At 38.5% G+C, this 24,168-nt stretch overlaps 2 protein-coding genes across 4 annotated transcripts in view; one reads left to right on the top strand and one right to left on the bottom strand.

The window, feature by feature from the left end:
• Positions 1-667: 667 nt before the first annotated feature.
• Positions 668-24,168, bottom strand: part of LOC131318657 (phosphatidylinositol-3-phosphatase myotubularin-1-like) — a 32,224-nt gene continuing 8,723 nt past the window's right edge. The window contains exons 3-18 of one of the 2 annotated variants that reach the window (XM_058348574.1): positions 22,120-22,189; positions 21,608-21,776; positions 19,263-19,312; positions 17,737-18,026; positions 17,544-17,617; positions 17,403-17,466; positions 17,204-17,269; positions 16,660-16,759; positions 16,444-16,557; positions 15,003-15,172; positions 6,906-6,990; positions 6,332-6,559; positions 4,988-5,047; positions 4,764-4,828; positions 2,274-2,553; positions 668-1,686 (exon numbers count right to left, since the gene is read on the bottom strand). In XM_058348574.1, coding sequence (XP_058204557.1) covers positions 1,165-1,686; positions 2,274-2,553; positions 4,764-4,828; positions 4,988-5,047; positions 6,332-6,559; positions 6,906-6,990; positions 15,003-15,172; positions 16,444-16,557; positions 16,660-16,759; positions 17,204-17,269; positions 17,403-17,466; positions 17,544-17,617; positions 17,737-18,026; positions 19,263-19,312; positions 21,608-21,641 — 2,202 coding nt within the window. In that variant the 5' untranslated portion in view covers positions 21,642-21,776; positions 22,120-22,189 and the 3' untranslated portion in view covers positions 668-1,164. The remainder of the gene's footprint in view (positions 1,687-2,273; positions 2,554-4,763; positions 4,829-4,987; positions 5,048-6,331; positions 6,560-6,905; positions 6,991-15,002; positions 15,173-16,443; positions 16,558-16,659; positions 16,760-17,203; positions 17,270-17,402; positions 17,467-17,543; positions 17,618-17,736; positions 18,027-19,262; positions 19,313-21,607; positions 21,777-22,119; positions 22,190-24,168) is intronic. The other variant, XM_058348575.1, reaches the window with a different exon arrangement.
• Positions 8,595-11,460, top strand: LOC131318659 (uncharacterized). Of its 2 annotated transcripts, none has more exons than XM_058348577.1 (3): positions 8,595-10,337; positions 10,419-11,063; positions 11,163-11,460. In XM_058348577.1, exon 1 carries the CDS (start codon positions 9,203-9,205, stop codon positions 10,238-10,240), a length of 1,038 nt encoding a protein of 345 aa, XP_058204560.1. In that variant the 5' UTR covers positions 8,595-9,202; the 3' UTR covers positions 10,241-10,337; positions 10,419-11,063; positions 11,163-11,460. The 2 variants fall into 2 exon arrangements, with proteins under 2 accessions (XP_058204560.1, XP_058204559.1); XM_058348576.1 differs by having other exon boundaries at positions 8,595-10,606; positions 10,677-11,063.

The raw sequence follows: 24,168 nt of genomic DNA, 5'->3' as shown, positions 1-24,168 counted from the left end.
ACCTGAGCACTCATGCCAAGGGATTTCTCTACACTTGGATTCCACCAGTACACCTCACCTCTTTATCCTAAATCAATAAAAAAAACCACCACTAAGTCTACATATTATACCAATTAGGGGGCGTTTCCGCTAACTAATAGTAAGTTATTAAAAATTTTATTGTTCAAAAATGTCAAGTTATTTTCACTAACTTATAAGTTGTAGATGGTATATAGATGGGTGAAAGAAAAAATAGAGGGAAAAATAGAAGAAAAAATGAAGAGGAAGAAATTAAGGGTTAGTGTGAACAACATGACAACACAATAACTTGTCAGTCAATATGTATCTATTAAAACTGAAACAGGATAACCCTTCTCCAAAATCACAAGTAAAGCCCTGATTTCAGGTACCAAAATATGCCTACCACACTGCACTCAGCTTCCAAAATACCTCAGCTCTTTTTATCTGGCCTGAAGCTTAAAGACAAAATGGCCATAGAGACAAAATGGCCATAGAGAGCGATGAACTCATCAGACAGCTGCCAGCTAGCTTTGCACTAGAATATGCAGACTACTAATACCGAGGAAAACGCACATAACGTTAACTAAGAAAGACCATGATATTGCAAACAAACTACTCTCATGGCATTTATACTTCTGAAACACAGATAAGAGTAGAAGAGAGCTCCTTCCAAACAAATACAGTACAAAGCTTTATTCAACACCAACCCAGATTACATGAATTCAGATCCAAACTACAACAATCATGAACCAGTCAAAGAATCTGTACACAAGTTAATCTTATTCCCAACATGAATGGCAATGTGCAACGTGCCCCAATGAATTACATAAGAAAAGAAAAAATGTAGAGAAGCGACTAAGGAACACCTGCAAACAGCTCTAAAAATGAATTATTCTCCGAGCATTTTTGTTTAGATCCTCGCCATTGTCGCAAAGTCAAATTGGTTCAGACTCGAGAACAAACTCTACATTCTCACTGTACATATTCCCGATGCCCATAAATATCAAGTGCCGTGCCGATATACATCCTCGGTGCTAATTCACTGAAATCCCTATCCCAAACAAGCCTTACCTACAAAACTGCATCCAATTCCTTCCTTGCAGAATGGATAACTATGGTCAAAAGTTTGTTGCTACCACTGGAATATCTAAAAATTAAGGGTTTTCATTCTGAGCGGAAATAACTGTCGTAAATAGAAAGACGATCAAAAGCATCAAAGTTCGCTTTGAGTCCAACAAACTGACTTCCCAATTGAGCACAACCAGCGTCGGGCCACCGACACCCTCTGTCTCGAGTGCGTAATGGGCATAACGATTCACAAACCTTACTAATTGGATTATTGGAATCCACCTCATCAATAACCGTTATAGAAACGGAAAGATCCGATTTGTCATCATTCTGCAACATGTTGCCATCTGATTCTCTTTTCGAAGGAGATTGAATAAGTTTGTGTGGTATCTCAGTTTGGTTGCTCTCAATGTTGACAGTACAATCGCCGCTGCCAGAGAAGTGAACCTTGCATCCCAGTGACTGTATCGCTCGCTTTATTGCTGCACTTTCCTTTGTTGCCCTTTTGGCCAAATTCATGGCTGAGCTGCTGATTTGTTTCTCATTTTGCAATGCTGCGCTCAAGGACTCTGTTGTAGCAGCAATTTCTTTAGCCTTCATTTCCGCCGCCTCTTTTGCCTGTTAGCATTTGCGAGCAACCCAGAAGCAAAATAATTATTGGGAAAAAGTACCATAATCATTTTATGCAAAAATATTTTCCAGAAATTTTATTTTCATGGTAAGATATCTTATACTAAAACAAACGGAGCCTTAACTAACATTTTATGTTCCATTTCATGAAACTGTTAGATTGCAACATACACGAATGGTGTATAAATTAAGGGTGTCAACCCAGAATTCAGGGAAAACTAAGATAAGAGTAAGTGAAGTTACGGAAAAATAGACAAAAAAACTCAAAACTCGGGATGACATTTATTATAATAACAGATGGAGTTGAGGGAGTGCAATCCTTGGATCAAATTCTTTGACTTAGTAGAGAATTGAACTCTTTAGCTGCCCTTGGCAGCGTGTAGGGCTTTCCGCGGTGGCCATTTTTGCATCAGGTGGGATTCCCTTAATGCCATGGGTCAATAATCACACACATGGTCATCCATAAAGTCATAAGCGATGGAGTCAGGAGGACATTATTGCTTATAATCAGAGAGGGAGGGAGAAGATGGCATATAGCAGGCAGAAGACACCATGAAATGCTAAGTCATTATTACCTTTTGCAGTTCGGAGAATTTCTTAGCGAGGCTCCTACATTGAGCTTCAACCTCCCCTGCTTGGGCTTCTGAAGGACAGGCCCATCGAAGATGGAATTGGGGCCATAGAGTTGGGGCTAAAGCTGCTGCAGGCGGCAATAGTGGTCCTTCATGTTTTGATGGCTCATAAAAGAGGTTAAAGTGTACATGAGAACTTCCCTCCGAAGCCCGCAGATCAGCCAAATACATCCATAAGCATCCACTTGTATCAAAAATGTCAGATTGCTGTCTTTCCTTCTCACTGAAATTTAAACAACCAAGCATTCAGAAAAGGTACTTATATCGTTTCATAGAAGTGGAGAACATGTTTGAACGTCCTCCCTTGTATGTTCAATGTTGCACTATGAGTTCCTAAATGCAAAACAAGATGTAGATTTTATGAGACAGATAATCTTCCTAGTTCCTAATCGACTATCAAATACACAACATATGTAAAGGTTCTAAATCATTTCCCTAAGCCATTTATCTTGTTAAAACTACGGTTATCAACAAAACCATGACAATTTATGGAAACTTCAAAAGAATGCCAGATAACAGGGAAATGCAGCAAAAAACCTTGCCACGTAATAAAGCAGGCATACGCCACATACCTATCCTAATATTCTGGCTGAGAGTTCCAGTTCTACAAATAATTTCCCCCTCCCTCCCTCTCTAAAAACTGAACTTCAGACTACATAACACAGCCTACCATGAAGATATGTTCAGAAAAACATCAACAATGTTCATTATGCATTGTGCATATTACAAAGAACCAAAGTCCAAAGGTAATATAGTTTCACCTGGGCCAAGTTGGCTTCCAATGTGATGCCAACAAGGTCCGTAGTAAAGGCACAACGACTAAATGAAGGCCGCAGCATCACAAGAGCTCGTCTTCCATAATTTCAGGAATTGTTGTTTCCCAAACTTTTTCTCATCTTTGGGGACCTTTCATTAGAATTCGACACCAGTTGAAGTTCTAAACATTTTTCACCAATAAAAGAAGCAACAAGATTTTGTGGAATTCCAAATACACTCGATGATATATTCAGGAAGGGATGATTTTGCTTCTCGTGTTTTGTGAAAAGCTGAAAGACAGATGAGTTCCAGAAAGCAAAAATAATGCTCGAGGAAATACTCATTTATCTGTTGTCCATATAGAAGAGTTCTGACCTGTGAACCATATTTGAAAAAACAAATATAAAACTTCCACCTTGGGCTACCTTAGTAGGTTGCTCTAACTCGATGGATAGAAGTAACTATAAGGCAGTGTTCTAAATGGCGGCCGCCGAGGCCGCCTAGGCGCTTGGAGGTGCCCTACTGCCACGCCAATGCCCCTTGGCGTTTGATTTAGTGCCCAGGGAGGTTTGGGGTGTTTGGCGGCCGCCTAGGCGGGGCTTGGCGGCGTCATCAACGTCTTTGGAGGCCTTTGGCGGCCTAAAATGTATAGTATTAAACTAATGGAGATCAAGTTTTGGAAGGGTAATGGAGGAGAAGAGTTAAAGGAAGGAGATGAACTTTGAACTTGGCATTAGGGATCTCCGATCTCGTTTATTTCTACTGATTGTCTTATTCAACTTATTTGCTAGTTGCTACTACTTAATTTCATTTGGGTTTGTACATTAAACTTTGCATTATGGCTATGTAGAACTTTGAACTTGCATTATGGATACATAGAATATAGTTTGATTGGATAATGGTTTGTTAAAAAAAAAAAAAAAAACGCCGAATTGCTTGGTGCCGCCTAGGCGGCTTGGCGCTTGGAGGTGGGTCTCCACCCTACTAGCGCCAAGCCCCATTTAGAACATTGCTATAAGGGACGTCATTGTTAGAATAATTTACTTGGTAACAGACACCACAAGCTGGTAACACGGAATTGTTCAAGACTAATGCACACCATAAGAACTCGAGAAAATAAGATTGGTCAATTTAACTTGAAAAATTCATTCACAATACGGGATGCACCCAAAATGAGAATCCAAAAGATGGGGCATATTTATGGTCCTCTCACCATCACACCCAACCTAATTGTTATCTGAGCATAGCAACAAATAGACAGCCGTTTGTGTGTGTGTGTGTCTGATAAGCAACAAGACAATTGCACAAGAGAACATGCCAAGGGGCCCAACCCATGTACAATCAAGAAGGGAAATGAAGTTTTCTATCATGTATTTTAATTCGTATAACCTTTGAAGAACATTTTGAACTCCATTGTTTGGCAAGAAAAACAGTATCAATCATGGTTAAAAATCTTTAGATCAATATATTTGACCATCCTTCAATCTCTCATCATATATATGGTTATGTAATGGTAAAACTCCATTTATGTGGAGACCAAAATAAGATTTATTTTGCTTTACAATGACTAGTCCATTTATACTCACGGTATCTCACCTGTCGTAATCAAAATTTAAAGGGGAAGTAATGACAATGAATCAAACTTCACCTAGCCAATGCTACAGAAGGCATATATACCTGTTGCACAAGAAGTTTCCAAAGCGACAAGAGAGCACACAGTCCAAGAAATCCACCAGAAAAGCCTGCAAGATGATTATAAAATCACGAGCTGTTGCTCAACAGTCCACAATCAGGATGATGTAGCCAAAAACAATTTACAACCCAAATTATTCTGTTTACATACAGCAAGTTAAGGTTTGCATAAGACAAACCATATGTATTAGATATGAAAAGTACCATACCGAGGAGAATTCGAATGCAAAAGGATACATCCGCAGCAGCTGTGAAACACAATCAACCCACTGCAGACATAAAAATACCAACCCTTACTGTTTAGCCACTATATTACGGAAGAAACACAATCTGAATTTGAAAGACATGCATTCCCCTCAAACAGACCAAAAAAAAAAAAAAATCAAAGAATGGTCATTTTGGTGAAAAAAATTAGTTAAAAAAACACCACATGCTGGAAAGTAAGCATGCAAATTACTTCTCTTCTGAAGTTACAAAATTGCACATACACAGCTAAGAGGTCCTGGGTTAGATTTCTTAAGCCAGTAGAACTTCAAGTACCTGATACAAACAACTAACATTTTTACCTCCAAGGTCAACACATTGGTCTGTTAAATCAAGCTAAATTTTGCCTCATTCAACTCTCACTTAAGACAAGTAACACAAATGAACTCTTACGATTCCTTTTTAAGTGTACGGAGTCTCAGAGGGGGTATTGGGTTTGAACTTGCTGTTATGGAATAAACCCTTTTTCATATGGATACGTTGAACACATTCTGCATCCAAACGTGTGCCATTTGAAGGTTAGCTCAGTAACGGTTAATGTCCTTTTCCAAGCTTCTCGTAAAATGGTTCGGACCAATGACCCCATCTAACTATTTAGCACGACCTATGAACTGCAGCTCTAGGACACTCACTTAGATGCTCACCACACTTGGTCTTACTTTAGTATCTTCACCCCAAAATCAAGAAACCAAAATAACTTTGAAAAGGGCACTGTACTCTGCACCTTGTGGTGTAATTTATCATGGTGCACAGCCATTACTTATATGTCACTACTTGCATAAAGGAAAAGAAATTGTACATATTATTGTTATGCGGTGGCAGCGAACCCTAGAAATTCTTTCCAACACGTCTTCACCAACTTTATTACTCCTCCGCCCCGCAAAGATGGTCCAGTATTCCATTTTGGGATGTCCCAGAAATATTGTCCTTTTTGAAAAGTTTCCAAAACAGTAATGCAACATTCCCCTTTTGCAGAAACATTCCATCGAGAGAAAAATTGGAAAGTTAACAAAAGTATAATGTAATAATTATGTTCCCTTAAATAGTTGGTTCCCAGTAAGGGCCCAACAAAATGGCAGGGAGGGATTACTTTGTTTATTTTAATCATATGTTCAAAAACAAAATCATTTGTCTCAAATTAATTTAAGAACCAATTGAACTTACCGTAATTTGCCATTTAGTCTCTGCAGAACGATTCTCAGAAGTGGCTACTATTCTCTAGAGTAGTGGTTACTTCTCAGTTTCATACATAAATTTTGATACAGAAAGAACACGAACAATATGCGAACCTGCAAAAATATGGGAGAGTAGTTGTTCGAATTTTGTCCATGAGAAGAACTTTGAGCTTGAGATGTGGACGATCCTGATGATTGACGCATGGGTGATGATGGGAAACTACCAGTTGAAGACTGCCTAGATAATTCATAAAGCATGCTACCACCACCGGATGAAGTTGGCATCCCCATGCGATCTGCAAATGGATGACCAAATGCAAGCCAGTCCTTTTCCACTAATGCCTGTAAAAAAGAAGAATTAAAACAACCCAGGTTGTATCCAATTCAGTGAAAACAAGTAGCATACTAGGGATTGCAATCCTAAATCACGGATCCAACATGGCAGCCTCATACCAAGACAAACCATCACAGGAATTTCTCCTACTAGTTTTCTGTCACGAGTGCCAATTTTCAGTCTCAAACAGCCACAGAAAATACTACACACTGCTTTTGATTCATGGTTTCCAATCACTAAGAAAACCATCTAGTTTTCTCCTAACAAGCCACCGCTTAAATATGAAGGCAGAGAAGAAACATAGACTTGACATAAAATGGGAAAACAGAAAAGATCCTTTAGACTGGTCCGCACCTGAAACCCCTTAAAAGTCCGGTAATATGGATCTAGCAACAAATTTGCAAGGGAGATCAATTGAGTTGTTCTGTCCCATCCATCACTGCAAAGTAGAAGACCGCATCATTTAACAAAATAGAAAATGCCCTTTCATATGACTCTAGCACATTAACCTCAAAGCAAATGAAAAGAACAGCCCGCCGGTGTAGCTCGACAGTTTAAGGCTAGTTGCACAAAGCGAGAGTTGGAGCGCGGGCGGGGGAGCGAAGGATAATAGAATCTCCTTGTTTGGGAGTGCCAAGGGAGCTTTTACGAAAAATTTATGAAATTATAAATCCATTAATTTAGTCTTACATAGATCCCAAGCTCAGCAAAACCACCATATTAATAAATTATCAATCATAGAAGCGCATTGTTTAGGTGTTCCTTGCAACCAAGAATTGGAGTTGATTGCCAATTTTTTCCTGAAATGTAAGTAAATCTTATGTTAATACTAAGAACTTGAATTAATCTTTCCCAGCATTTTGTCGATATTAAGTAAATGTTTCTCTCTCTTGCTTCATAACTCCTCTCTTTTCCTTATGGGATTTTATGCTTGAGAGGTACTATCCTAGGCAGTGTTGTCAAAATCGTACGCTACGCGATACGTATCGTATCGTATGTAAATCTATACGTATTGACCATCAAACCGTATTTGAACAGAAATCGTATGCTACGCTGGGAGTATCGTATGAGTCGATACGTATCGGATACAAGGTGGTATCGTACGATTCTCGAACACAGTAAAAACTTACCTTTTTAAACCCCCGATTCAACTTTAATCTCATACGGGCCATACCCAAACTCTTTTACCCACCGAGATACACCATGGACAACTCCTAAGCCCTAGTCGACTCCACTCTCCGACGAGTCTCTGATGCAATCGACGGTGAAAGGATTCCTCTCTCTGACTGCTACTCTCCGATCTCTGAAAGCTTTGCTCTTTTCGTCGACTGAGAGGTATGGTTTTGGTCCGATCTCTGAAACTGTGCTCCTTTCATAAATCTGATCCTCTTTGAGACTTGAGAGGTTCAGTGCTCTGTTTTCTTTATTTTTGGGTAAAGTCGGTGCTCTACTGCTCTGTTTTTGTTGCTTTCTATAGTAGTGGGTGTGTAACATATATATGTATACACACAGTAGCAGCAGATAGCACCGACCCTTTATGGCTTTATATATATACACATATATATGTATATATATACACAGTCCGTCTCCCGTAAGGACCACCTCATTTTAATAAAATACAGACCTCCCTTTGCCGATTGAATTTCGATGATCCGAGCCGCTCAATGTGTTCAGAACTTGATTTTAAGGGCACCCGCGAGAAATCAGCAAAAAAAATGACCGGGAAGGGCTTCATCCGAGCAGTTTTTGTTTGTTTTTATCGAACGGTTCAAACAAAAACTGCTCGGATGAAGCCCTTCCCGGTCATTTTTTTCGCCGATTTCTCGCGGGTACCCTTAAAATCACGTTCTGAACACATTGAGCGGCTCGGATCATCAAAATTCGATCGGAAAATGGGAGAAATGAGGAGGTCTGTATATATATATCTATATATATATAGATATATATATATATATCTATATGTATGTATATATATACAGTAAAAGTCCACATATATGTATATATATACAGTAAAAGCCCACTGAGTGGGGTTTTATGTTTGACTCCATTATTCATGTTCACCTACCAGTCTACCATCGACCTTTTTTCTCTGTTTTCAAATCTCTTTCTTTGGACCACTACCCCATTAAAATAAGTGAAGCATGTCCCTTTCTCATTCCACTAAGAGACAACAAAAACAGAGCACTGTATTTGTTTTTTTTTTTTTTGATAATCACAATCCACAGAGCACTGTATTTTATTACCCCAATATCCCATAACTTTCTTTTACAGTTTTAAATATTTTTTATGCAATTTTTGTAATGTTTTGTAGTGTTATGGCTCCACCAAAAAAGAAAATTAAGAATGCGGTAGATCCCACATGGAACCACTGTGTACGTGCTACTGAGCTAGCAGATCCTGAAGCTGTTGATAACACTAGACTAAAACTAGTGTGCAATTATTGTGGTAAGACATTGTCTGGTGGTGTGAGTAGAATGAAGCATCACTTAGCTCGTACCCATCATAATGCAAAACCTTGTGAAAAAGTTCCAAAAGATGTTACAAATATGTTTCTAAAAATATAAGGAGAGTTGAAACAAAGAAATTGCATTGAGCAAGATGATGTGGATTGCTTTGACGAGGTGGAAAATGTGATATCTAAAAGAGGAAGTATGGATCAATATGTGAGCAAAACAAAGGCGAAACAAGTCACTTTGCCTTCTATGTTGAAAGATCGAACAAAACCATGTGTTGACATATGTAGAATGATATATGCAGAGGCTTTGCCCTTTAGCTTGGTTAAGAGTTCATGGTTTCACACCGCCGTACAATCAATCGGGGAATACGGCAAGGGCTTGAAACCTCCTTCATATCATGAGGTTAGAGTCACATTCTTGAAGAAAGAGGTTGATAATGTTCATTCAACTTTAGACAAGTACAAAAGTGAGTGGAAGAAAACAGGTTGTTCTTTAATGTCGAATGGATGGCAAGATGGGTGTGGACGTTCTATCACTAATTTCCTTGTTAATAGTCCAAAGGGAACCGTTTTCCTAAAATCATTAGATACCTCCTCAATTATCAAGAATGGTGTTGCTTTGTTTGAGTTGCTTGATAATTTTGTTGACGAAATTGGTGAAGAAAATGTAATACAAGAAGTCACCGATAGTGCATCCGCTTTTGTCCTTGCTAGTGAGTTGCTAATGGACAAGAGGAAAAAACTTATTTGGTCTCCATGTGCTGCTCGTTGCATTGATTTGATGCTTAAAGATATTGGTAGGCTACCGGTGCATCATGACACAATCACCAAAGCAAAGACACTCACTGTTTATATCTACCAACATACTTGGGTGCTTAATCTGATGAGGAAGCATACAAAGAATCATAACTTAGCAAGGCCCGCCGTGACAAGGTTTGCCACTGCTTACCTCACTTTGAAAAGTATCTTAACTCAAAGAAATGGGCTTAGAGCCATGTTTACTTCTTCGGCTTGGTGTAAGAGTTCTTATGCCAAGACTCGTAATGGGTTAGATGTCCAACAAATAGTGTTGGAAGCAAAGTTTTGGAATGCAATTAGGTATTGCTTGAAGGGTGTACTTCCCTTGGTTAAAGTCCTAAGACTAGTTGATGGTGATGCAAAGCCCGCCATGGGTTATATTTATGAAGCAATGGATAGGGCAAAGGAACAAATTGAAAAAATTTCAACAAAGTGAAAAGAAGATATGCTGCGATTTGGAAGATTGTTGATGAGCGTTGGGCATTGCAACTTCATCGACCTCTTCATGCGGCGGCTTATTTTCTTAATCCTAGGTAACATTTAATCTGTCAATAATGAAATCATTTCTTCTTGTGACTTTCTATCGTGAATGTTAGTTTCAATGTTCATTTTAGGTTTCATTATGATGCTTCATTTGAGGCGGATGAGGAAGTTAGATTGGGATTGTACACGGTCATAGAAAGGATGTATCCGGGTATCAAAGCAAGATTAAAACTTGATGCCCAAATGGACAAATTCCATAACGCAGTTGGTATGTTTGGCATTGATATGGCCGTTATAACTAGAGAGAAGAAACAACCCCGTATTAACTCTCATCTTAACAATGTTTGTCAATGTTTCTTTCTTGCACTAATTTGGCTCTCTCTTTTTAGGACTATGGTGGGAGAGCTATGGAGGTAGTTGCAAAGAACTCCAAGAGTTAGCCACAAGAGTTCTATCCCTCACATGTAGTGCTACAGGGTGTGAAAGAAATTGGAGTACCTTTCAACACATCCATTCAAAGAAGAGGAACCGGTTAGAAGCACAAAGATTGAATGCATTAGTCTTTGTCAAGTACAATCTCACTTTGGAGTTTAGGCAAACGAAACGAGAGGAGAATGGTGATGCTTACGATCCTATTTTTCTCTCCGACATGGAATCCGATGACAAATGAATTACCGAAAGAGAAGATCCATGCTTACCGCTAGACCCTTCATGGATGGATATGAATGAGTGCTTTGAAGTTAATGAAGGAGAAACTAGTAAAAAAGGACGTAGAGGTATATTTCATGGGATGCAATCTTTATTTTCTTTCAAATAATTATATTTATGTACATGTAAATGCAATAGTTAATTGGTTATTGCTTCCATTTTTATAGGACCAAGAAACCTTCAAAATGACAGAAAAGGCAAAAGGAAGTTCGTTAGAGAAGAGGATGAGGTTGAAATTATTGATGCTGATGTAGAGGAAGAAATAGAGGAAGAAGAAGAAGAATATATCGGTGATGATGGGGTGGTGCTTGGGATGACCTTGAAGATGATGATGATCTTTACGACATTGCCGTGAGAGAGGAATAGGAGATTTGAGCAAAAAGACAAACTTGATATGTTTGGTTTACTTGTTACTTTTGACTTTTGAGCTTTTAAGTTAGCATATTAGTAGTAAATGGTTATAAACCATGCAATTAAGGTGGATAGAGGATGTAAGTCTCTAATACTTGATCTTTTGGTACACCTTACTCTTTTGGAACACTTTAGATGGCCTAAGATGTGTTATTTTGCATCCTAAATACTTTTCTTTTTCATATGTCCTATCAATTTGTAGTTTATTGCAATGTATTTATGATTAATTAGTGTAAATTAACTTTTGTTACCGTATCTTACGATACTCGATACGTATCCCGATACATACGAAAAATCATAAAATCAATACACGATACGTATCCCGATTTGAAAACCTTGATCCTAGGTCTGAACGCGTTCCTTTCTCGATGGGAGGGCATGAGCGAGGTTCTGGGATGGATTTGTCTATCTGACAAAAAGATCCTGGAACTGAGGTTTAACCTTGTCAAAAAAGGTTTAACCTTGTCAGCACATCAATCGTAAACTAAGAGGCCTTACGTTCAACTCCTATTGCCAAGCTCTATCTTACCTAGTGTGCTGGTCTTGTGAACCGGTTCTGGCGATCATAGGTTTACCATGCCAAGTGGGTCCAATGTGAACCAATAAAGGCAAATTCCCAAGTTACAAAAAATCTAAAAAGAAGAGAAAGTAATAAGCAGAACAAAAGACTTGAGGTTGTGGGTTGTTATCTCGAATGCATCATGCCAATACTTATAGAGAACATTTTCTTACATGTAAAGGGAATAATATCTAAATGACAACAATGATTAACATCCAGAGGGATCAACCCATATTTTCGTTATTCCTTTTCTCATGTCGAAGAAAACCACAAGATAGTACACGAACCAAGTTCACCTACACGAGAGCTAAGAAGCACGAACACTCCTCCGAGCCCCACGAATCCATATCCCAGAAGTGTCAGACAGACACGCTCCAACACGTCCCCGATTATTTAAATCTGAGTCTGACACCTTTCAGACACGCCATACACACATAGGATTTGTCATGGGTCAAAATAAAATTTTTATAACATAAAACGGGGTCAAAAACTGTTATATTTTAAACCTAAACAAAATTAAAAAATCATACTATAGACATAAATTTTGAACCGTAGAATTTACCCACACTTCGAAATCTATATCTCAAATATCCACTGCTCAAGCGAACAGTGTTGATTTTTTATATGTAGGCTCCTATTTCCGATTTGGATTTCAAATCGTTAATTACATACTACAAAAGTAAAACCTCCGATTAATGAAGAATAAAGAACATGAAACAGACTAGAACTATTTGATTTTATTGATGATTGGGGTTTAAAACCCTTGTTTACATCAAAACAGAGAATATTTGATACATTTAGAGGGATTGGAACTCTTTACCTATCACTTGGTATGCTTACTCTTACTGATCTTCGAAGTTTGCTGAAGATTGCAGGTGGTAGTGAGCGAGTAGGTTTTGCTTGGTGGTTGTCAATTGCAATGGTTTTGCTTGAATGGAGTATATCTTCTCTCTCTGTATATTTTCTAAGTTGAGGGAGAAGAGGTATGTATAGCTTTTGTGTTTGGGCGGAGAGTATGATGGTGAAGAGTTGAGAGATAAATGAGAGGTCTGACGTCTTGAGATAGATGAGAGAGATGTTAGGTCTAGATGAGAGATATAGATTAGGGATCCCTTCCTTTGATGATGGATCTCATATTTATAGGGGCTTCCTTCATCAGATGCTTGGCCGCCAAATAATTCCTTTGGATTTGAATAGTTGTTGCCAGAGGATAGGATGATATCATATCTTCTCAGTCTCTTTAAATGTTGAATGTTGGTTGCATCAGATGACATTCATCTTGTAATATTCTTCTGCTTCCACATGAGTATTTCTTGGGCTCTACGTACCAATTTGAGACTACGTGAACCCATATTTGGTTTGTAGGCCCTTTTTGCAGGGCCTACATGGTTCAACCGAATATTTGATTTGTAGGCCTTGCGAGATATGGGCTTACATGGTTCAACTGATTTGATTTGTAGCCCTGCTACTTCTTCCGCAGGCTCATATATTTGTTAGGCTTGTCGGGCCATCATGTGTTCGTTGATTCGCGGGCTCGCTGGGTCAACATGTTTTTAGGCTCTTTATTTGTCTTTTAGTCTGCAAGCCCCCCCAACATATGATATATTGATAATACTCATCAATCTTTGGTTGAAATTTATGTGCCAACACATACTTAGTAACTTAGGGCAAAAGTGTAACATATACTAAACAATGAACAAAAAACAAAAAACACAGTGTTTCATTCTCTGGTATGAAACAGAGCTACACCCAAAAAAGACCTACGTTGTATATACATGTGTGTTGTGTGTGTTAAGGGTATATTCATAATTCCATCACTTTGGTTTGGTTTGGGTAACAACTAAAACATAACTGAACGGAACCCAAGCAGGTAACCCTTGACCTCTACCATAACCGTACCCACGAGGAAACAATCAGCTACGATTCAGGAAAAGCAGAGTTCGGGTATCCATTGGGGCGGGGTAAATTGCCATCCCTATGGGGGTCGCTTGGTTAAAAAAGCGATAACTACAAATTCTTCCATCTGAGGGCCAAGTTACTGTAGAAGTGGGTGATATTCCATACATGAGATAGCAGCTTTACAGGCAACAACTCACCCTAAGAACCCCAAAAAAGTGGTTGAAGTAAATGCGAGATGGGGAGAAGACTGTTCAAACTTCGAACTTGTCCCACATTGGTTAACTATCACCTCAACAAACAAGTTTTTTGTTTCTAGTCAATTGCTTAACATTGGTATCCGAGTTTGCACTCCTTTCACTACGTTCAATGAATTGATATATAGTACGTGTGGAATGAAGGTAAGAAAAGAAGGGATGATTAGTTTCTAATTAAATCTCACCAATTTTATTGAGAAATGGCATAAGGCTTTTACATTGTATCATTTCTCTTCCTTTCTAACTATTTTGTTTCTTTCCTCACAATGCAAACAAGTAACGGGTTTCCCTATCTCATAAAATCCTCAAACCAAACGGGCTAATAATCACAGATAAATAAAAAACAACATATGCCTTCTCAAGGATTTGAAAGTCAAAACATGTCTATTAAATGCACAAAGTTTCGTCTGAGATATTATAGCCTAAATTCAGGAGACTTTGGAGTTAGTGCTCAAACTCCACTATTATAAAGGGGATTTGACAAATCTTCTGAAAAAAGAAAGAAAGAAAAGAAGAATGATGTGACGATACATGTTTGCTATGCACCATGCTCATCACCCTCACCTCAACGCCACTACAGGTATGACTGCAACTTATTCTGTAGCACATTGTTTGGTCCTCTGTCCACCCATAATAGCTTAAAGTCTTTTGCAATATTAATAATGTATTTTGTTTTTGAAATGAGCGACATGAATAATATTAAAACTCATGAATCAGTCACGATAATGGTAAGAATGTAAATGTCATGCCATATATTTAGACCACAAATTCATATAGTTTCCATATTAGTAATGGCTATAATTATTAATTTTGCCCATCGCAAGCATGCACTTGTATCCAATTATCAGTATAGTTAACAAGATGAAGACAAAAGGACTTCTGACCTGCAATGAACAAGCACTGATGCTGATTCCAAAGCAATACGTGCTGCAATCCAAGTAGAACCAGCCAAAACATTCTGAACATGTATTAACCAACCGGTGTCTCCCAGTGTTGATACAGAAGCAGACATACTGCTGAGATTACCTCCACCCCAAGTCCACCCACCATGTCTCTGTGATGACCAAAGAAACATTTTAGTCATGCTAGCATTAGACAGAAAAGCCATGAAGGTAAATTCAACTTCAGAGTGTTGTGAATTTCTATCAGATAACAATCCCGCTTAATATCACATGCATTCAATGGGGCATTATGTTGGGACCATCCAGGTCCAAATCAAGCACAAAGATAGCCTTTTGAGGTTTCGTTTAGCCTTTTCTTAATGACGAGGACGTCCAGGCTTTGCCCCAACTAATCTGTTGGATACATGTACGGCTCCATCACGCATACACTACGTAACTACCCAGCCTAACAGCCCCTTTGGATGGAGTGATTTCATGAGAAAATAAAGGAACGGGTTGTGGCTTCTTAAGAAATTACTCATTTGGATTGAACATTTTGGTGAGAAATGGAGAGAAAAGTAAAAAAAAAAGAAGAAAGAAATGTTTTGATTGGCCCTTCCCCTTTCTCACCCAATCACACCAAAAATGGTGAGATTTGAAGAGAAAGGGCCCTTTCTTTTCTCCTCCTTTCTCACCATCCAAAGGGGGTGTAAGTGTGATAAATCAATCTTAACTTTGAATTACTACAATTGAAAATTTTCCTTAAAATTCGGATACTGCTGTCAGATTCAAAATGATATTTATTGTTAACAGGAATTTTTGGATATTTTTTCTCCGAAAACGAAACTCTGACAACGTAACCAATCAGAGACTGAATACAGATGAGCCAGATTTTCTTTTTAAGCAAACGTATGAATTGTCGGTGGATATTTCTCTTTTAAACTATGGGTTTCAGTAAATTTTTATAGATGTGTGATATCAAAGGCCTGTGGTGATTCTAAAATAACTCGTCATGTCATGGATTCAATCCCTTCAAATTTGGGTCGTGACATTAAGCCTTGACCGTGATCAACATCAAGGGGGAACAAGAAATGGAATTAACTCTCTCCATTTGAACCTGAGACAAAGTAAAGCCCTGGACAGCCTTTCTAAGTATTGCCTCCAAGATGCTTCTTAAGAGTATCGTTTCCCCCGTGGGGCAACTCATACCCGCATAAAATATATCAACTTTCAAACTTAGACTCACGCAAAAAAGATAATTACCTACATGTCCCTACATCAGCACTTCACATATTTTTCAAGACCAAACAGGACACGGTTGAGTGTATTGCATATAATGTACTACGATAGAATATCAGTTACTATAAAGAATATCATATAAGAAATATGGAAATAGGTAAAAAAAGTCACAGGAGTAGCATCTTTCTAAACAATGCAAAATTACCAAGAATGACGACATTCCATCTGATGAAGTTGCACCATGAGTATCTAAATAGTCTCTAAGCCGAAAAAGACTATCCCTCATTGCATGTATATTCTCTATTCCAAAGAAAACTATCTGGAAACAAATTATATAAGAACATTAAGTGAGGTCAGAAAATTACAAAAGTCTACTATCCTCAAGGGGGAATGCGCAACTGCACAACTCTATTTTACCAACCTCGGACTGAAAGTAATTAGAAGATGACTCTGAACCACCACCCATTGCCCCATTTGCCAAGGCATTTTTCCGAGGTCTTGCATCTGCTATATAGAGCTTCCTACAAAACCAAGATTGCATTTTCTCAGCCCACAATACCACAATTATAGATACTTTTAAGGCACTCCACCTTATAACATTTAGCATGCGGTTACAATAACACGGATTAGTTTTCTTCAGGAGGCACAAAATCACTAACTGCAGAAGCAACTTTAACATCCAAATCTTGTTGGAGCTTATGCAGGGACTAGATGAAGCTGGTTGCAATGCAACTAGGACACAATGGGACGTTTTAGTCATAATGGGGAGTTTTGGCAAGCAATAAAACCTTGAGCGACAAATATAATGCGGGAGGTAAGATAATCAACTTTAAAAAGAAAAGAACGAAGGAAAACAAGAAAGAAACAGCAAAAAAAGACAAAAATGTATGCCGAAGAAAGAACAAAACAGAGGACAAAGCAAGGTGTAGCAAAGAAGAAAGTAAAAAGAGAAAGCACAGGTTTACCTCCGTGGCTGCTTTGGACCAGTAAGGTGAGTGCAAAGTGAAGCAACTAGTTTTTCATCAGCATTGCTGCATAAAAACGAATAGAAATAGATTAAGGCCCATTCATAGTGCATGTAAGAAAATAAATCAATCTGTCCAGGCGTTCAGCTGAGAATTCATTTAACAAAAGGAAGTTTTTTTAACTAGAACACAGCATTACCTCCTCATATTCATCATGAGACCAACAAGAGGTTGGGATGACCGTGCGAGAACAGCTCCGTTTCCTGCAACAAAACATAAACCCATCAGCATGAAGGTTAGCACAAGCAAGGGCCATTAACCATTTGACTCCAATTAATACCTGGATGACACCATGAAATCACAGGCAATCGACACCGTGCACGGAATGTGGAAGCCTGGAGCACTTCTTCATCACTAGCATAAGTGGCCAACAAAGCATTATTAAGTAGACAAATCTAGATAGAGATGAGTATTTTCATAGCGTTTAGACATTTGCAAGTGAAACAAAAAGTATGGATTTCCAAATGCCTCACCTAATGCATTTGGGGACAAGCAAGGCAAACGGATAAGTAGGGCACATTGTATAAGTTGAATTCACTGCACTAATTCTCCACCATTCATTAGACACTGTGTAGGACCCATCTTCAATACTGCTAGCTGATGCGTTACAAGAAACCTTTCCCAGAAGCCTAAAGTACTCATTTAGTAACCGCACAGTTGGGTTGTTGTTACTGAATCTAGAAGGACGAGAACTGACGGCATAGAGATCCCAGAGTCTTACAGGCCTCGTACACCTCAACAATGCATCAAATACAGCACGTCTCTGTCAAGTTTAGAATTTTACCACATCAGTGCCACCACGTGCAGGCAGCAATAAGCGGCACAAACATTGGACTATCTAACATCTAAAGACAAACAATTAATCATTATGAAACATTTCCAGTGCAGGCATCTACAATGATCATTGAATTGTGACAAAATTAGATGAAGTTTGATGCTTTTGAAAGGAGTGTCGGAGAAAATACACATTTGCGTGCATAACGCACCAAGTTATATGAGTCACTGAGTCAGAGTGAGAAGTGATAAAAAATTTCACAGAATATACAGTTTCAAAGAATGCGTGTCTTCAAAAATAAGCTTCAAACTGCCTTACAATTCCTTATATAGGCACTTTTTAACTACCAACTGTTCAGGCCATCTACAAGTGCTTTACTGGTTGACTAGGTCAAACAAATTCCAACCTCTAAATAACTATCCTAGGGTTTTGTAATTCATCTTTAAGTCATCACTATAATTAGACCATTGAGAAAAAGTAATACGCATGTCTACATCAGTATAAGAAAAAAATCACCTTCAGAAAATTAATGCAAGTTACATGTGTATGTCGTAGTTAAGACAGAACATCCATGCTTTCTTTTCTACTTCCACTTTTGGGGGGCAATACTAATTTTGGAAGGACATATCTAGGGTCCCCAAGAGTTCCCCGATTTATACAACTAAAGGAGGTGACTGGTTCCCTAATTTATACAGCTAAAGGAGGTGAATGGCGTTACAAAGACGAGGTTGCAGTTGTGAGCTTATGCAAGCTTTTCTTCCTCGTTTCTCTTACAAAAAAAAAAAAAAACCCCTGCTATTGATGATGGTAACACTGTGAAACAAAGTCCTGCATCACCTAGGGTGTCTCTCACCTCCATGTGGCACGTGCTGCCAAGTACGCACTCTACGCATGAAGGAAGTTTTGAAGCGAAGTCCCACATTGCCTGGGTCCAAACTAATACGAAGTGTATAAGCATGAGCCAGGGCACCCTCACTTCAATAGCTAGCTTTTGGGGCTGAGTTCTCCTAGACCGTGTAACAAACACAACTTTTTTTTGTCCAAATAGGGGGTCTAAGTGGTTACAGATTCATCACAAATCAAAAACCAAAACTCAAAGTCAATAATCAAGATATTATACTAATCGAAAAAAGGGCTCAAGTCAACATCATCAGCCTACACCATCTCATTGATATAACGTACGCATCGAAATAAACAAATAAAGTTCCAATGATAACAATTGACCTGCTTTGTCCGTGGGCGAAAGCCGAAGACAATTATTCTCATATCCTTGCCTGCACAACATAATAGGAAAGGTGAGTCAATCTCTGCATCCCCAACTAATAACTTTAAGAATGATGAGGATGAAGACTATGATGAACTCAATGGTATTTTTAAATTCATGGCATATCATGCCAACTACATATATGAATCACATGCAACCAAGGGTGTCTAAAGATTCCTCCCCCGTTTTTCTTCGGGATTCTCCATGGCCCGTGCCCCGTGCTCAACTTTATTCAAGCTTGACAACCTCTAGTTTGATTAGGAAACTAGCTATTCGACGAGGGAACAACTATTCAACCAGACCAAGAAGGTGTGGATAATCAAAGGTCCCTATTGAAACGAAGCCTTGCACCCCTCCTAGTTATTATCTTTCAGTTACTACTTGAGTATTATCTCTGATAGAAAAGATATTCTACTATAACCTCTAAAAAGGAGGTTGAATGCGAACAACAGAACACCGAGTCAAGAAAAAATTCTCAACATTTAGTATCTTCCATAGAATTTAGTTATGATACATCTATTATAAGGGGCATAAATAGAGTTGGGAATACAATCAGATCATCTGCAGGAACAAGTGAATTCCTAATTGTAGTAGGATAGACTAAAGGAGATAAGCTTTGAGCAACAATAAAAGTACTAATAGCAAATAAGTGAAGATTCCTAACCATGGCATAAACGTTTTTGTTTTCTAGGCTGGAAGGCGTTGTACACGATGTAATCTATAGAATCAGATTATTGGAAGGAAAATTGCACAAAACATCTATAGGGCCAGTGGTAATATACAGGACGGAATGTCAGGCAACCAAGAGACATTAATAAAATGAGAATACGTGCAATGAGGATTTTAAGGAGGATCAGTTGTACAACGAGGAGAGACATAGTACAAATGAAACACTCATGAAATGGTAGGGGCCAACAGCTAAGCCACAAAATCGAGTCTACATCATGTAATTTATTAATCTTACAAATTAAAATACTTGCGATTTCAATTAAAAGTAACTTTTTAATGCAGATAACCATATATATCTTGTCCAACAGGAGATGAATTGGTAGTTTACTTGTTCACTTGCGTGGGAGGTAACGGGTTCTTCACCTGATAATCACATGGTTGAAATGTTATGCTGCTTATGCATTTTTAAAATTCCATTAGCATGATTCAATCGCTCTCAACATGAAGGTTGCATTGACTAGCATGCCAGAAGACCACATTTATGCATAATCACAGATTTGGTTACGAGCCTTTGGTTATTGGTTAAATGAAGCAGGTTGTTAATGCCCGAATTCAATTAAATAAATCTGCAGCTCGTGGCCCTAGGCGGGTGAATTATGTGACCTAGGGTAACACCAACTGGAGATAAGAGAAAATATACCAAGGTGATTGATCACATACAAGGAATACCAGTAGATGCAATAGTAAAAAATGTCGATCAGATAATTACCAACGAAAACATTGGAGACATAATATTTGGTTGGAAAGGATACTAATTGATTAAATTCCAAGCCCTTGGAAAAGCAGAAGGGCAAAAAGGATTCAAGACTTGGTTCGGAATTCGACGAAACACCAAGTTTCGTATCATTTCCATACCACTGCATTCACATCTACAATTGTCTCGACCACGCCAAAACACCATCCCCATTATGCCATCATAGCTTTCTTTTTTACCAGTCACCAACATCACCACATCATCGTTGCAGCCAAACAACTAAGTAAATCGCACCACTACGCTAGACTTGATCGTCACTTTCTCCATACTTTACAACTGGACTGCAAAACCACCAAATAACTGCCACCACAGCTCCAATTTATTTTTTTTCCTAAAGTTTTGGAACCGAAAAGGAAGGCACAACAAGCATATTCAAGCAGAACAGCTGCATCCCTCAAGCACAAAAGTAGGGTCCAATTTTTTCCTTTGAAACCTATTTTTTATTCCTTTGATAAGCTGAGTGGAGAATTTTTTGCTTTGCTGCCACCACCAAAACCACATCACTTTAGAGTTGGTTTTCCCAAATTTACAGGCTGTCCAAGCAAGAATGATTTCCTAAAACTTTTCCTATTCAACCTTTTGGTGGTTGTTTCTACATTGCATTCACCACAAACTGACCTCCAATGTCTTCTCACATTTCCAAAACCTTCTGAGAAATCTGGATTTATTCAGGACCAGGCATCACAATTCTGAAAAATCCCACAAGAGGATATAACTCAGAGATGAACAACTTTTTGGACCTATTAGAGCATACATGATTTTCCCGAAGCAGGTGCTGAAATCCTACTTTTGTACATGGTTCAGGCTATGGACAAAACTTACCTCGAGTACATGATTGCTTTGAATTCCGAACCATCACTACCAGACTACCACCACTTTACCATTACCCCATTGCCAAAGCTAGCTCCACCACTAAATGCTCCAATCACAATTTGCCAATGAACTGCCTTTCATGTCATAAACACCCCACTGACAACTCAAGTGCCACAACCTTCACAACATCAACAAATTTTTGCTTAACGAAGAGCCGGGAACAAAATTAGAGATACGAGGAAAAATATCTCCATTTTCGACAGTTGACACTAAAGCCAACAACTGCATCACCATCTCCTTTATTGGCATCACTGCCAGCACCTTCACCATAACCCCAACCAATATGCCAACCTGTACGATTGATGCTTGCATTCTAAAATTTGCAAATGTCATTCAGACTTGCTATTGTATCTCAAACAAACAAATCCTAAAGCAAATTATGTTTGATGAATCCTGACCCTAAAAAAGTGAATTAATTGGGGTTACTGGTTAGTACCAATGCAATTTATTGAATAACATACCAATGACCTGGAGCAGTCGACGTGATGGAGCCCTGTCTGACTGTCGAGGGGCTGATGGAAGCTTCATAGCCTACACCCCAGCAAAGCAACACATACAAGTATAATCAGAAGAAATTCATAATAGCCAACAGTCACATAGATGGCAATCAAGTCAAAACCAACTTGATTAGATGTCACAAAAATGTCCATCCAGTCAAAACGACTTGACAGGACATAGTCTGACAGTGATCCTGTAACACGCTTGGCAACAATGTTGTGGAGCATAGATATGAAAATTCCAGAAAGGGGAAAAGATTGTCGGTTATACGAACCACAGCCACTATTACAGCGAGAACAGTGTGCGCAGAAGCTGAAATAATAAGTCAGAGCACAGATACTTTTACTTGAAGTGATTGTGAGAACCGAGAATTTAATACATGTCCACTAGGCGTTGAGATATAAAACTAGAACAAATGTGACAAACTGCAAGTTGAACATCACACTTGAAGCAGATTTAAAAACTCAGAACTTCAACCAAAGCATTGAAAGACTTTTGAACCTCAAGATGAGAGATACAACTCAGGAGATCTGTGGTAGATTTGGGTACTTATTCACTACTCTCGACTCCTACAAAACTATTAATTCAATTTGTTAAGAACCTTTCATCTGGGAACACACGCACATGAAGTCACCAAAGACTTCCTATGGAACGTTAAGTTAAAAGAGTAATTTTCAAGCATTTAAACAAATCATACATACCAGGAGTGCACTTTGTAATCTTGGACTTGAAGGCCTCATTCACTTGAGTTTCTGATACTAATTGGGTAAGTACTATTTAGTTTAATTTATCATCGTCAGAGTTTTCTATAGTACAAAACAAACGTAAAATCTTATTGTTTCAATAGCAATCCTCAAGTTTTGAAGGTGTGGCTTCAGACAATTGTTTGAGGGGGAAAGCATTTTTTTCCTATCGCTTGTTTACTTCTTGTGCTCATTATTCTTGTTAGATGATGGATCCATTTGTATCTAGTGTAATTATGTGTCTTATCATGTAATTAGTTTAAGTATCTATGACCGTAGTGCAATTATTATACAGCTTGTATGTATATATATATTACGTTGAATGAAATTAACCCTAATGGGTTTTCTCCCTATTACAATTACCCTAAAACTGAACATGGTATCAGAGCGATAGAACCTGGCGACCTACGACGTCCTTCTCGTTGCTGCGTGAACAGTGCTTCGTGTGAACAGTGCTTCGCGAACAGTGCTTCGATCAGTCGGGGCTTGCCATCGCCATCGATCTGTTCTTCTTTTTTTTTTGCAGTCGCTACTGTTGTTTGTTGTCGTCGATCAGATCTGCTGCTGTCGCCGTCATTTTTTCTCGCCGATCAGATCTGTTTTTTTCTTCTTTCACGAAGTTTCAACACTGTTTCAGTCAGATCCGAAGGTATTCAGTTGATTTTTTTGAAGTTCTAGGGCTATTGGAACCTTTATTTATTGTTTTTGAAGTTCTAAAGCTGCTGGGAGCATTGTTTATTGTTTATTTGGCATTATTTTTCTGCTTTCAAGATGTTAGAAAAGAAAAAACAGGCTTCCGCTAGTGGCAAGGATGAGTTGAGTCATGTAGGGACGGACTCTAGATAACTCTCCACTGGATATTTGTCCCATCAAACTGGATGGCACAAATTATTTACTTTGGTCTAGTACTTTTACATTAGCAATTGAAGCTAAAGAGATATCTGAGTTCATTGAAGGCCTTGTTACTGAGCCTACTACTGATGTTGAACTCAAGATGTTTAAGTCTCATCGATCTTTAGCCATGACCTGGTTGTTTAATTTTATGAAGGCTGATATTCGTAGTCCTTTCTTGCTTCTTAACACTCCATATCAAATTTGGACTATTGTCAAACAAACTTATTCTCAGCAGGGCAATGATGCTTAGTGTTTTGAGTTGCAAAAGTGGCTTCATACTATGGATCAACACAATCTGTTGTTTACTTTGCTGATCTCAGTGAGGCCTGGCAAGAATTTGATTATTATCAAGGGTTTCAGGCAGTCTGCTCCATT

The sequence above is a fragment of the Rhododendron vialii genome, chromosome 3a (assembly GCF_030253575.1).
Source record: "Rhododendron vialii isolate Sample 1 chromosome 3a, ASM3025357v1".
Taxonomy (NCBI): domain Eukaryota; kingdom Viridiplantae; phylum Streptophyta; class Magnoliopsida; order Ericales; family Ericaceae; genus Rhododendron; species Rhododendron vialii.
This window is presented reverse-complemented; position numbering and strand designations above follow the sequence as displayed.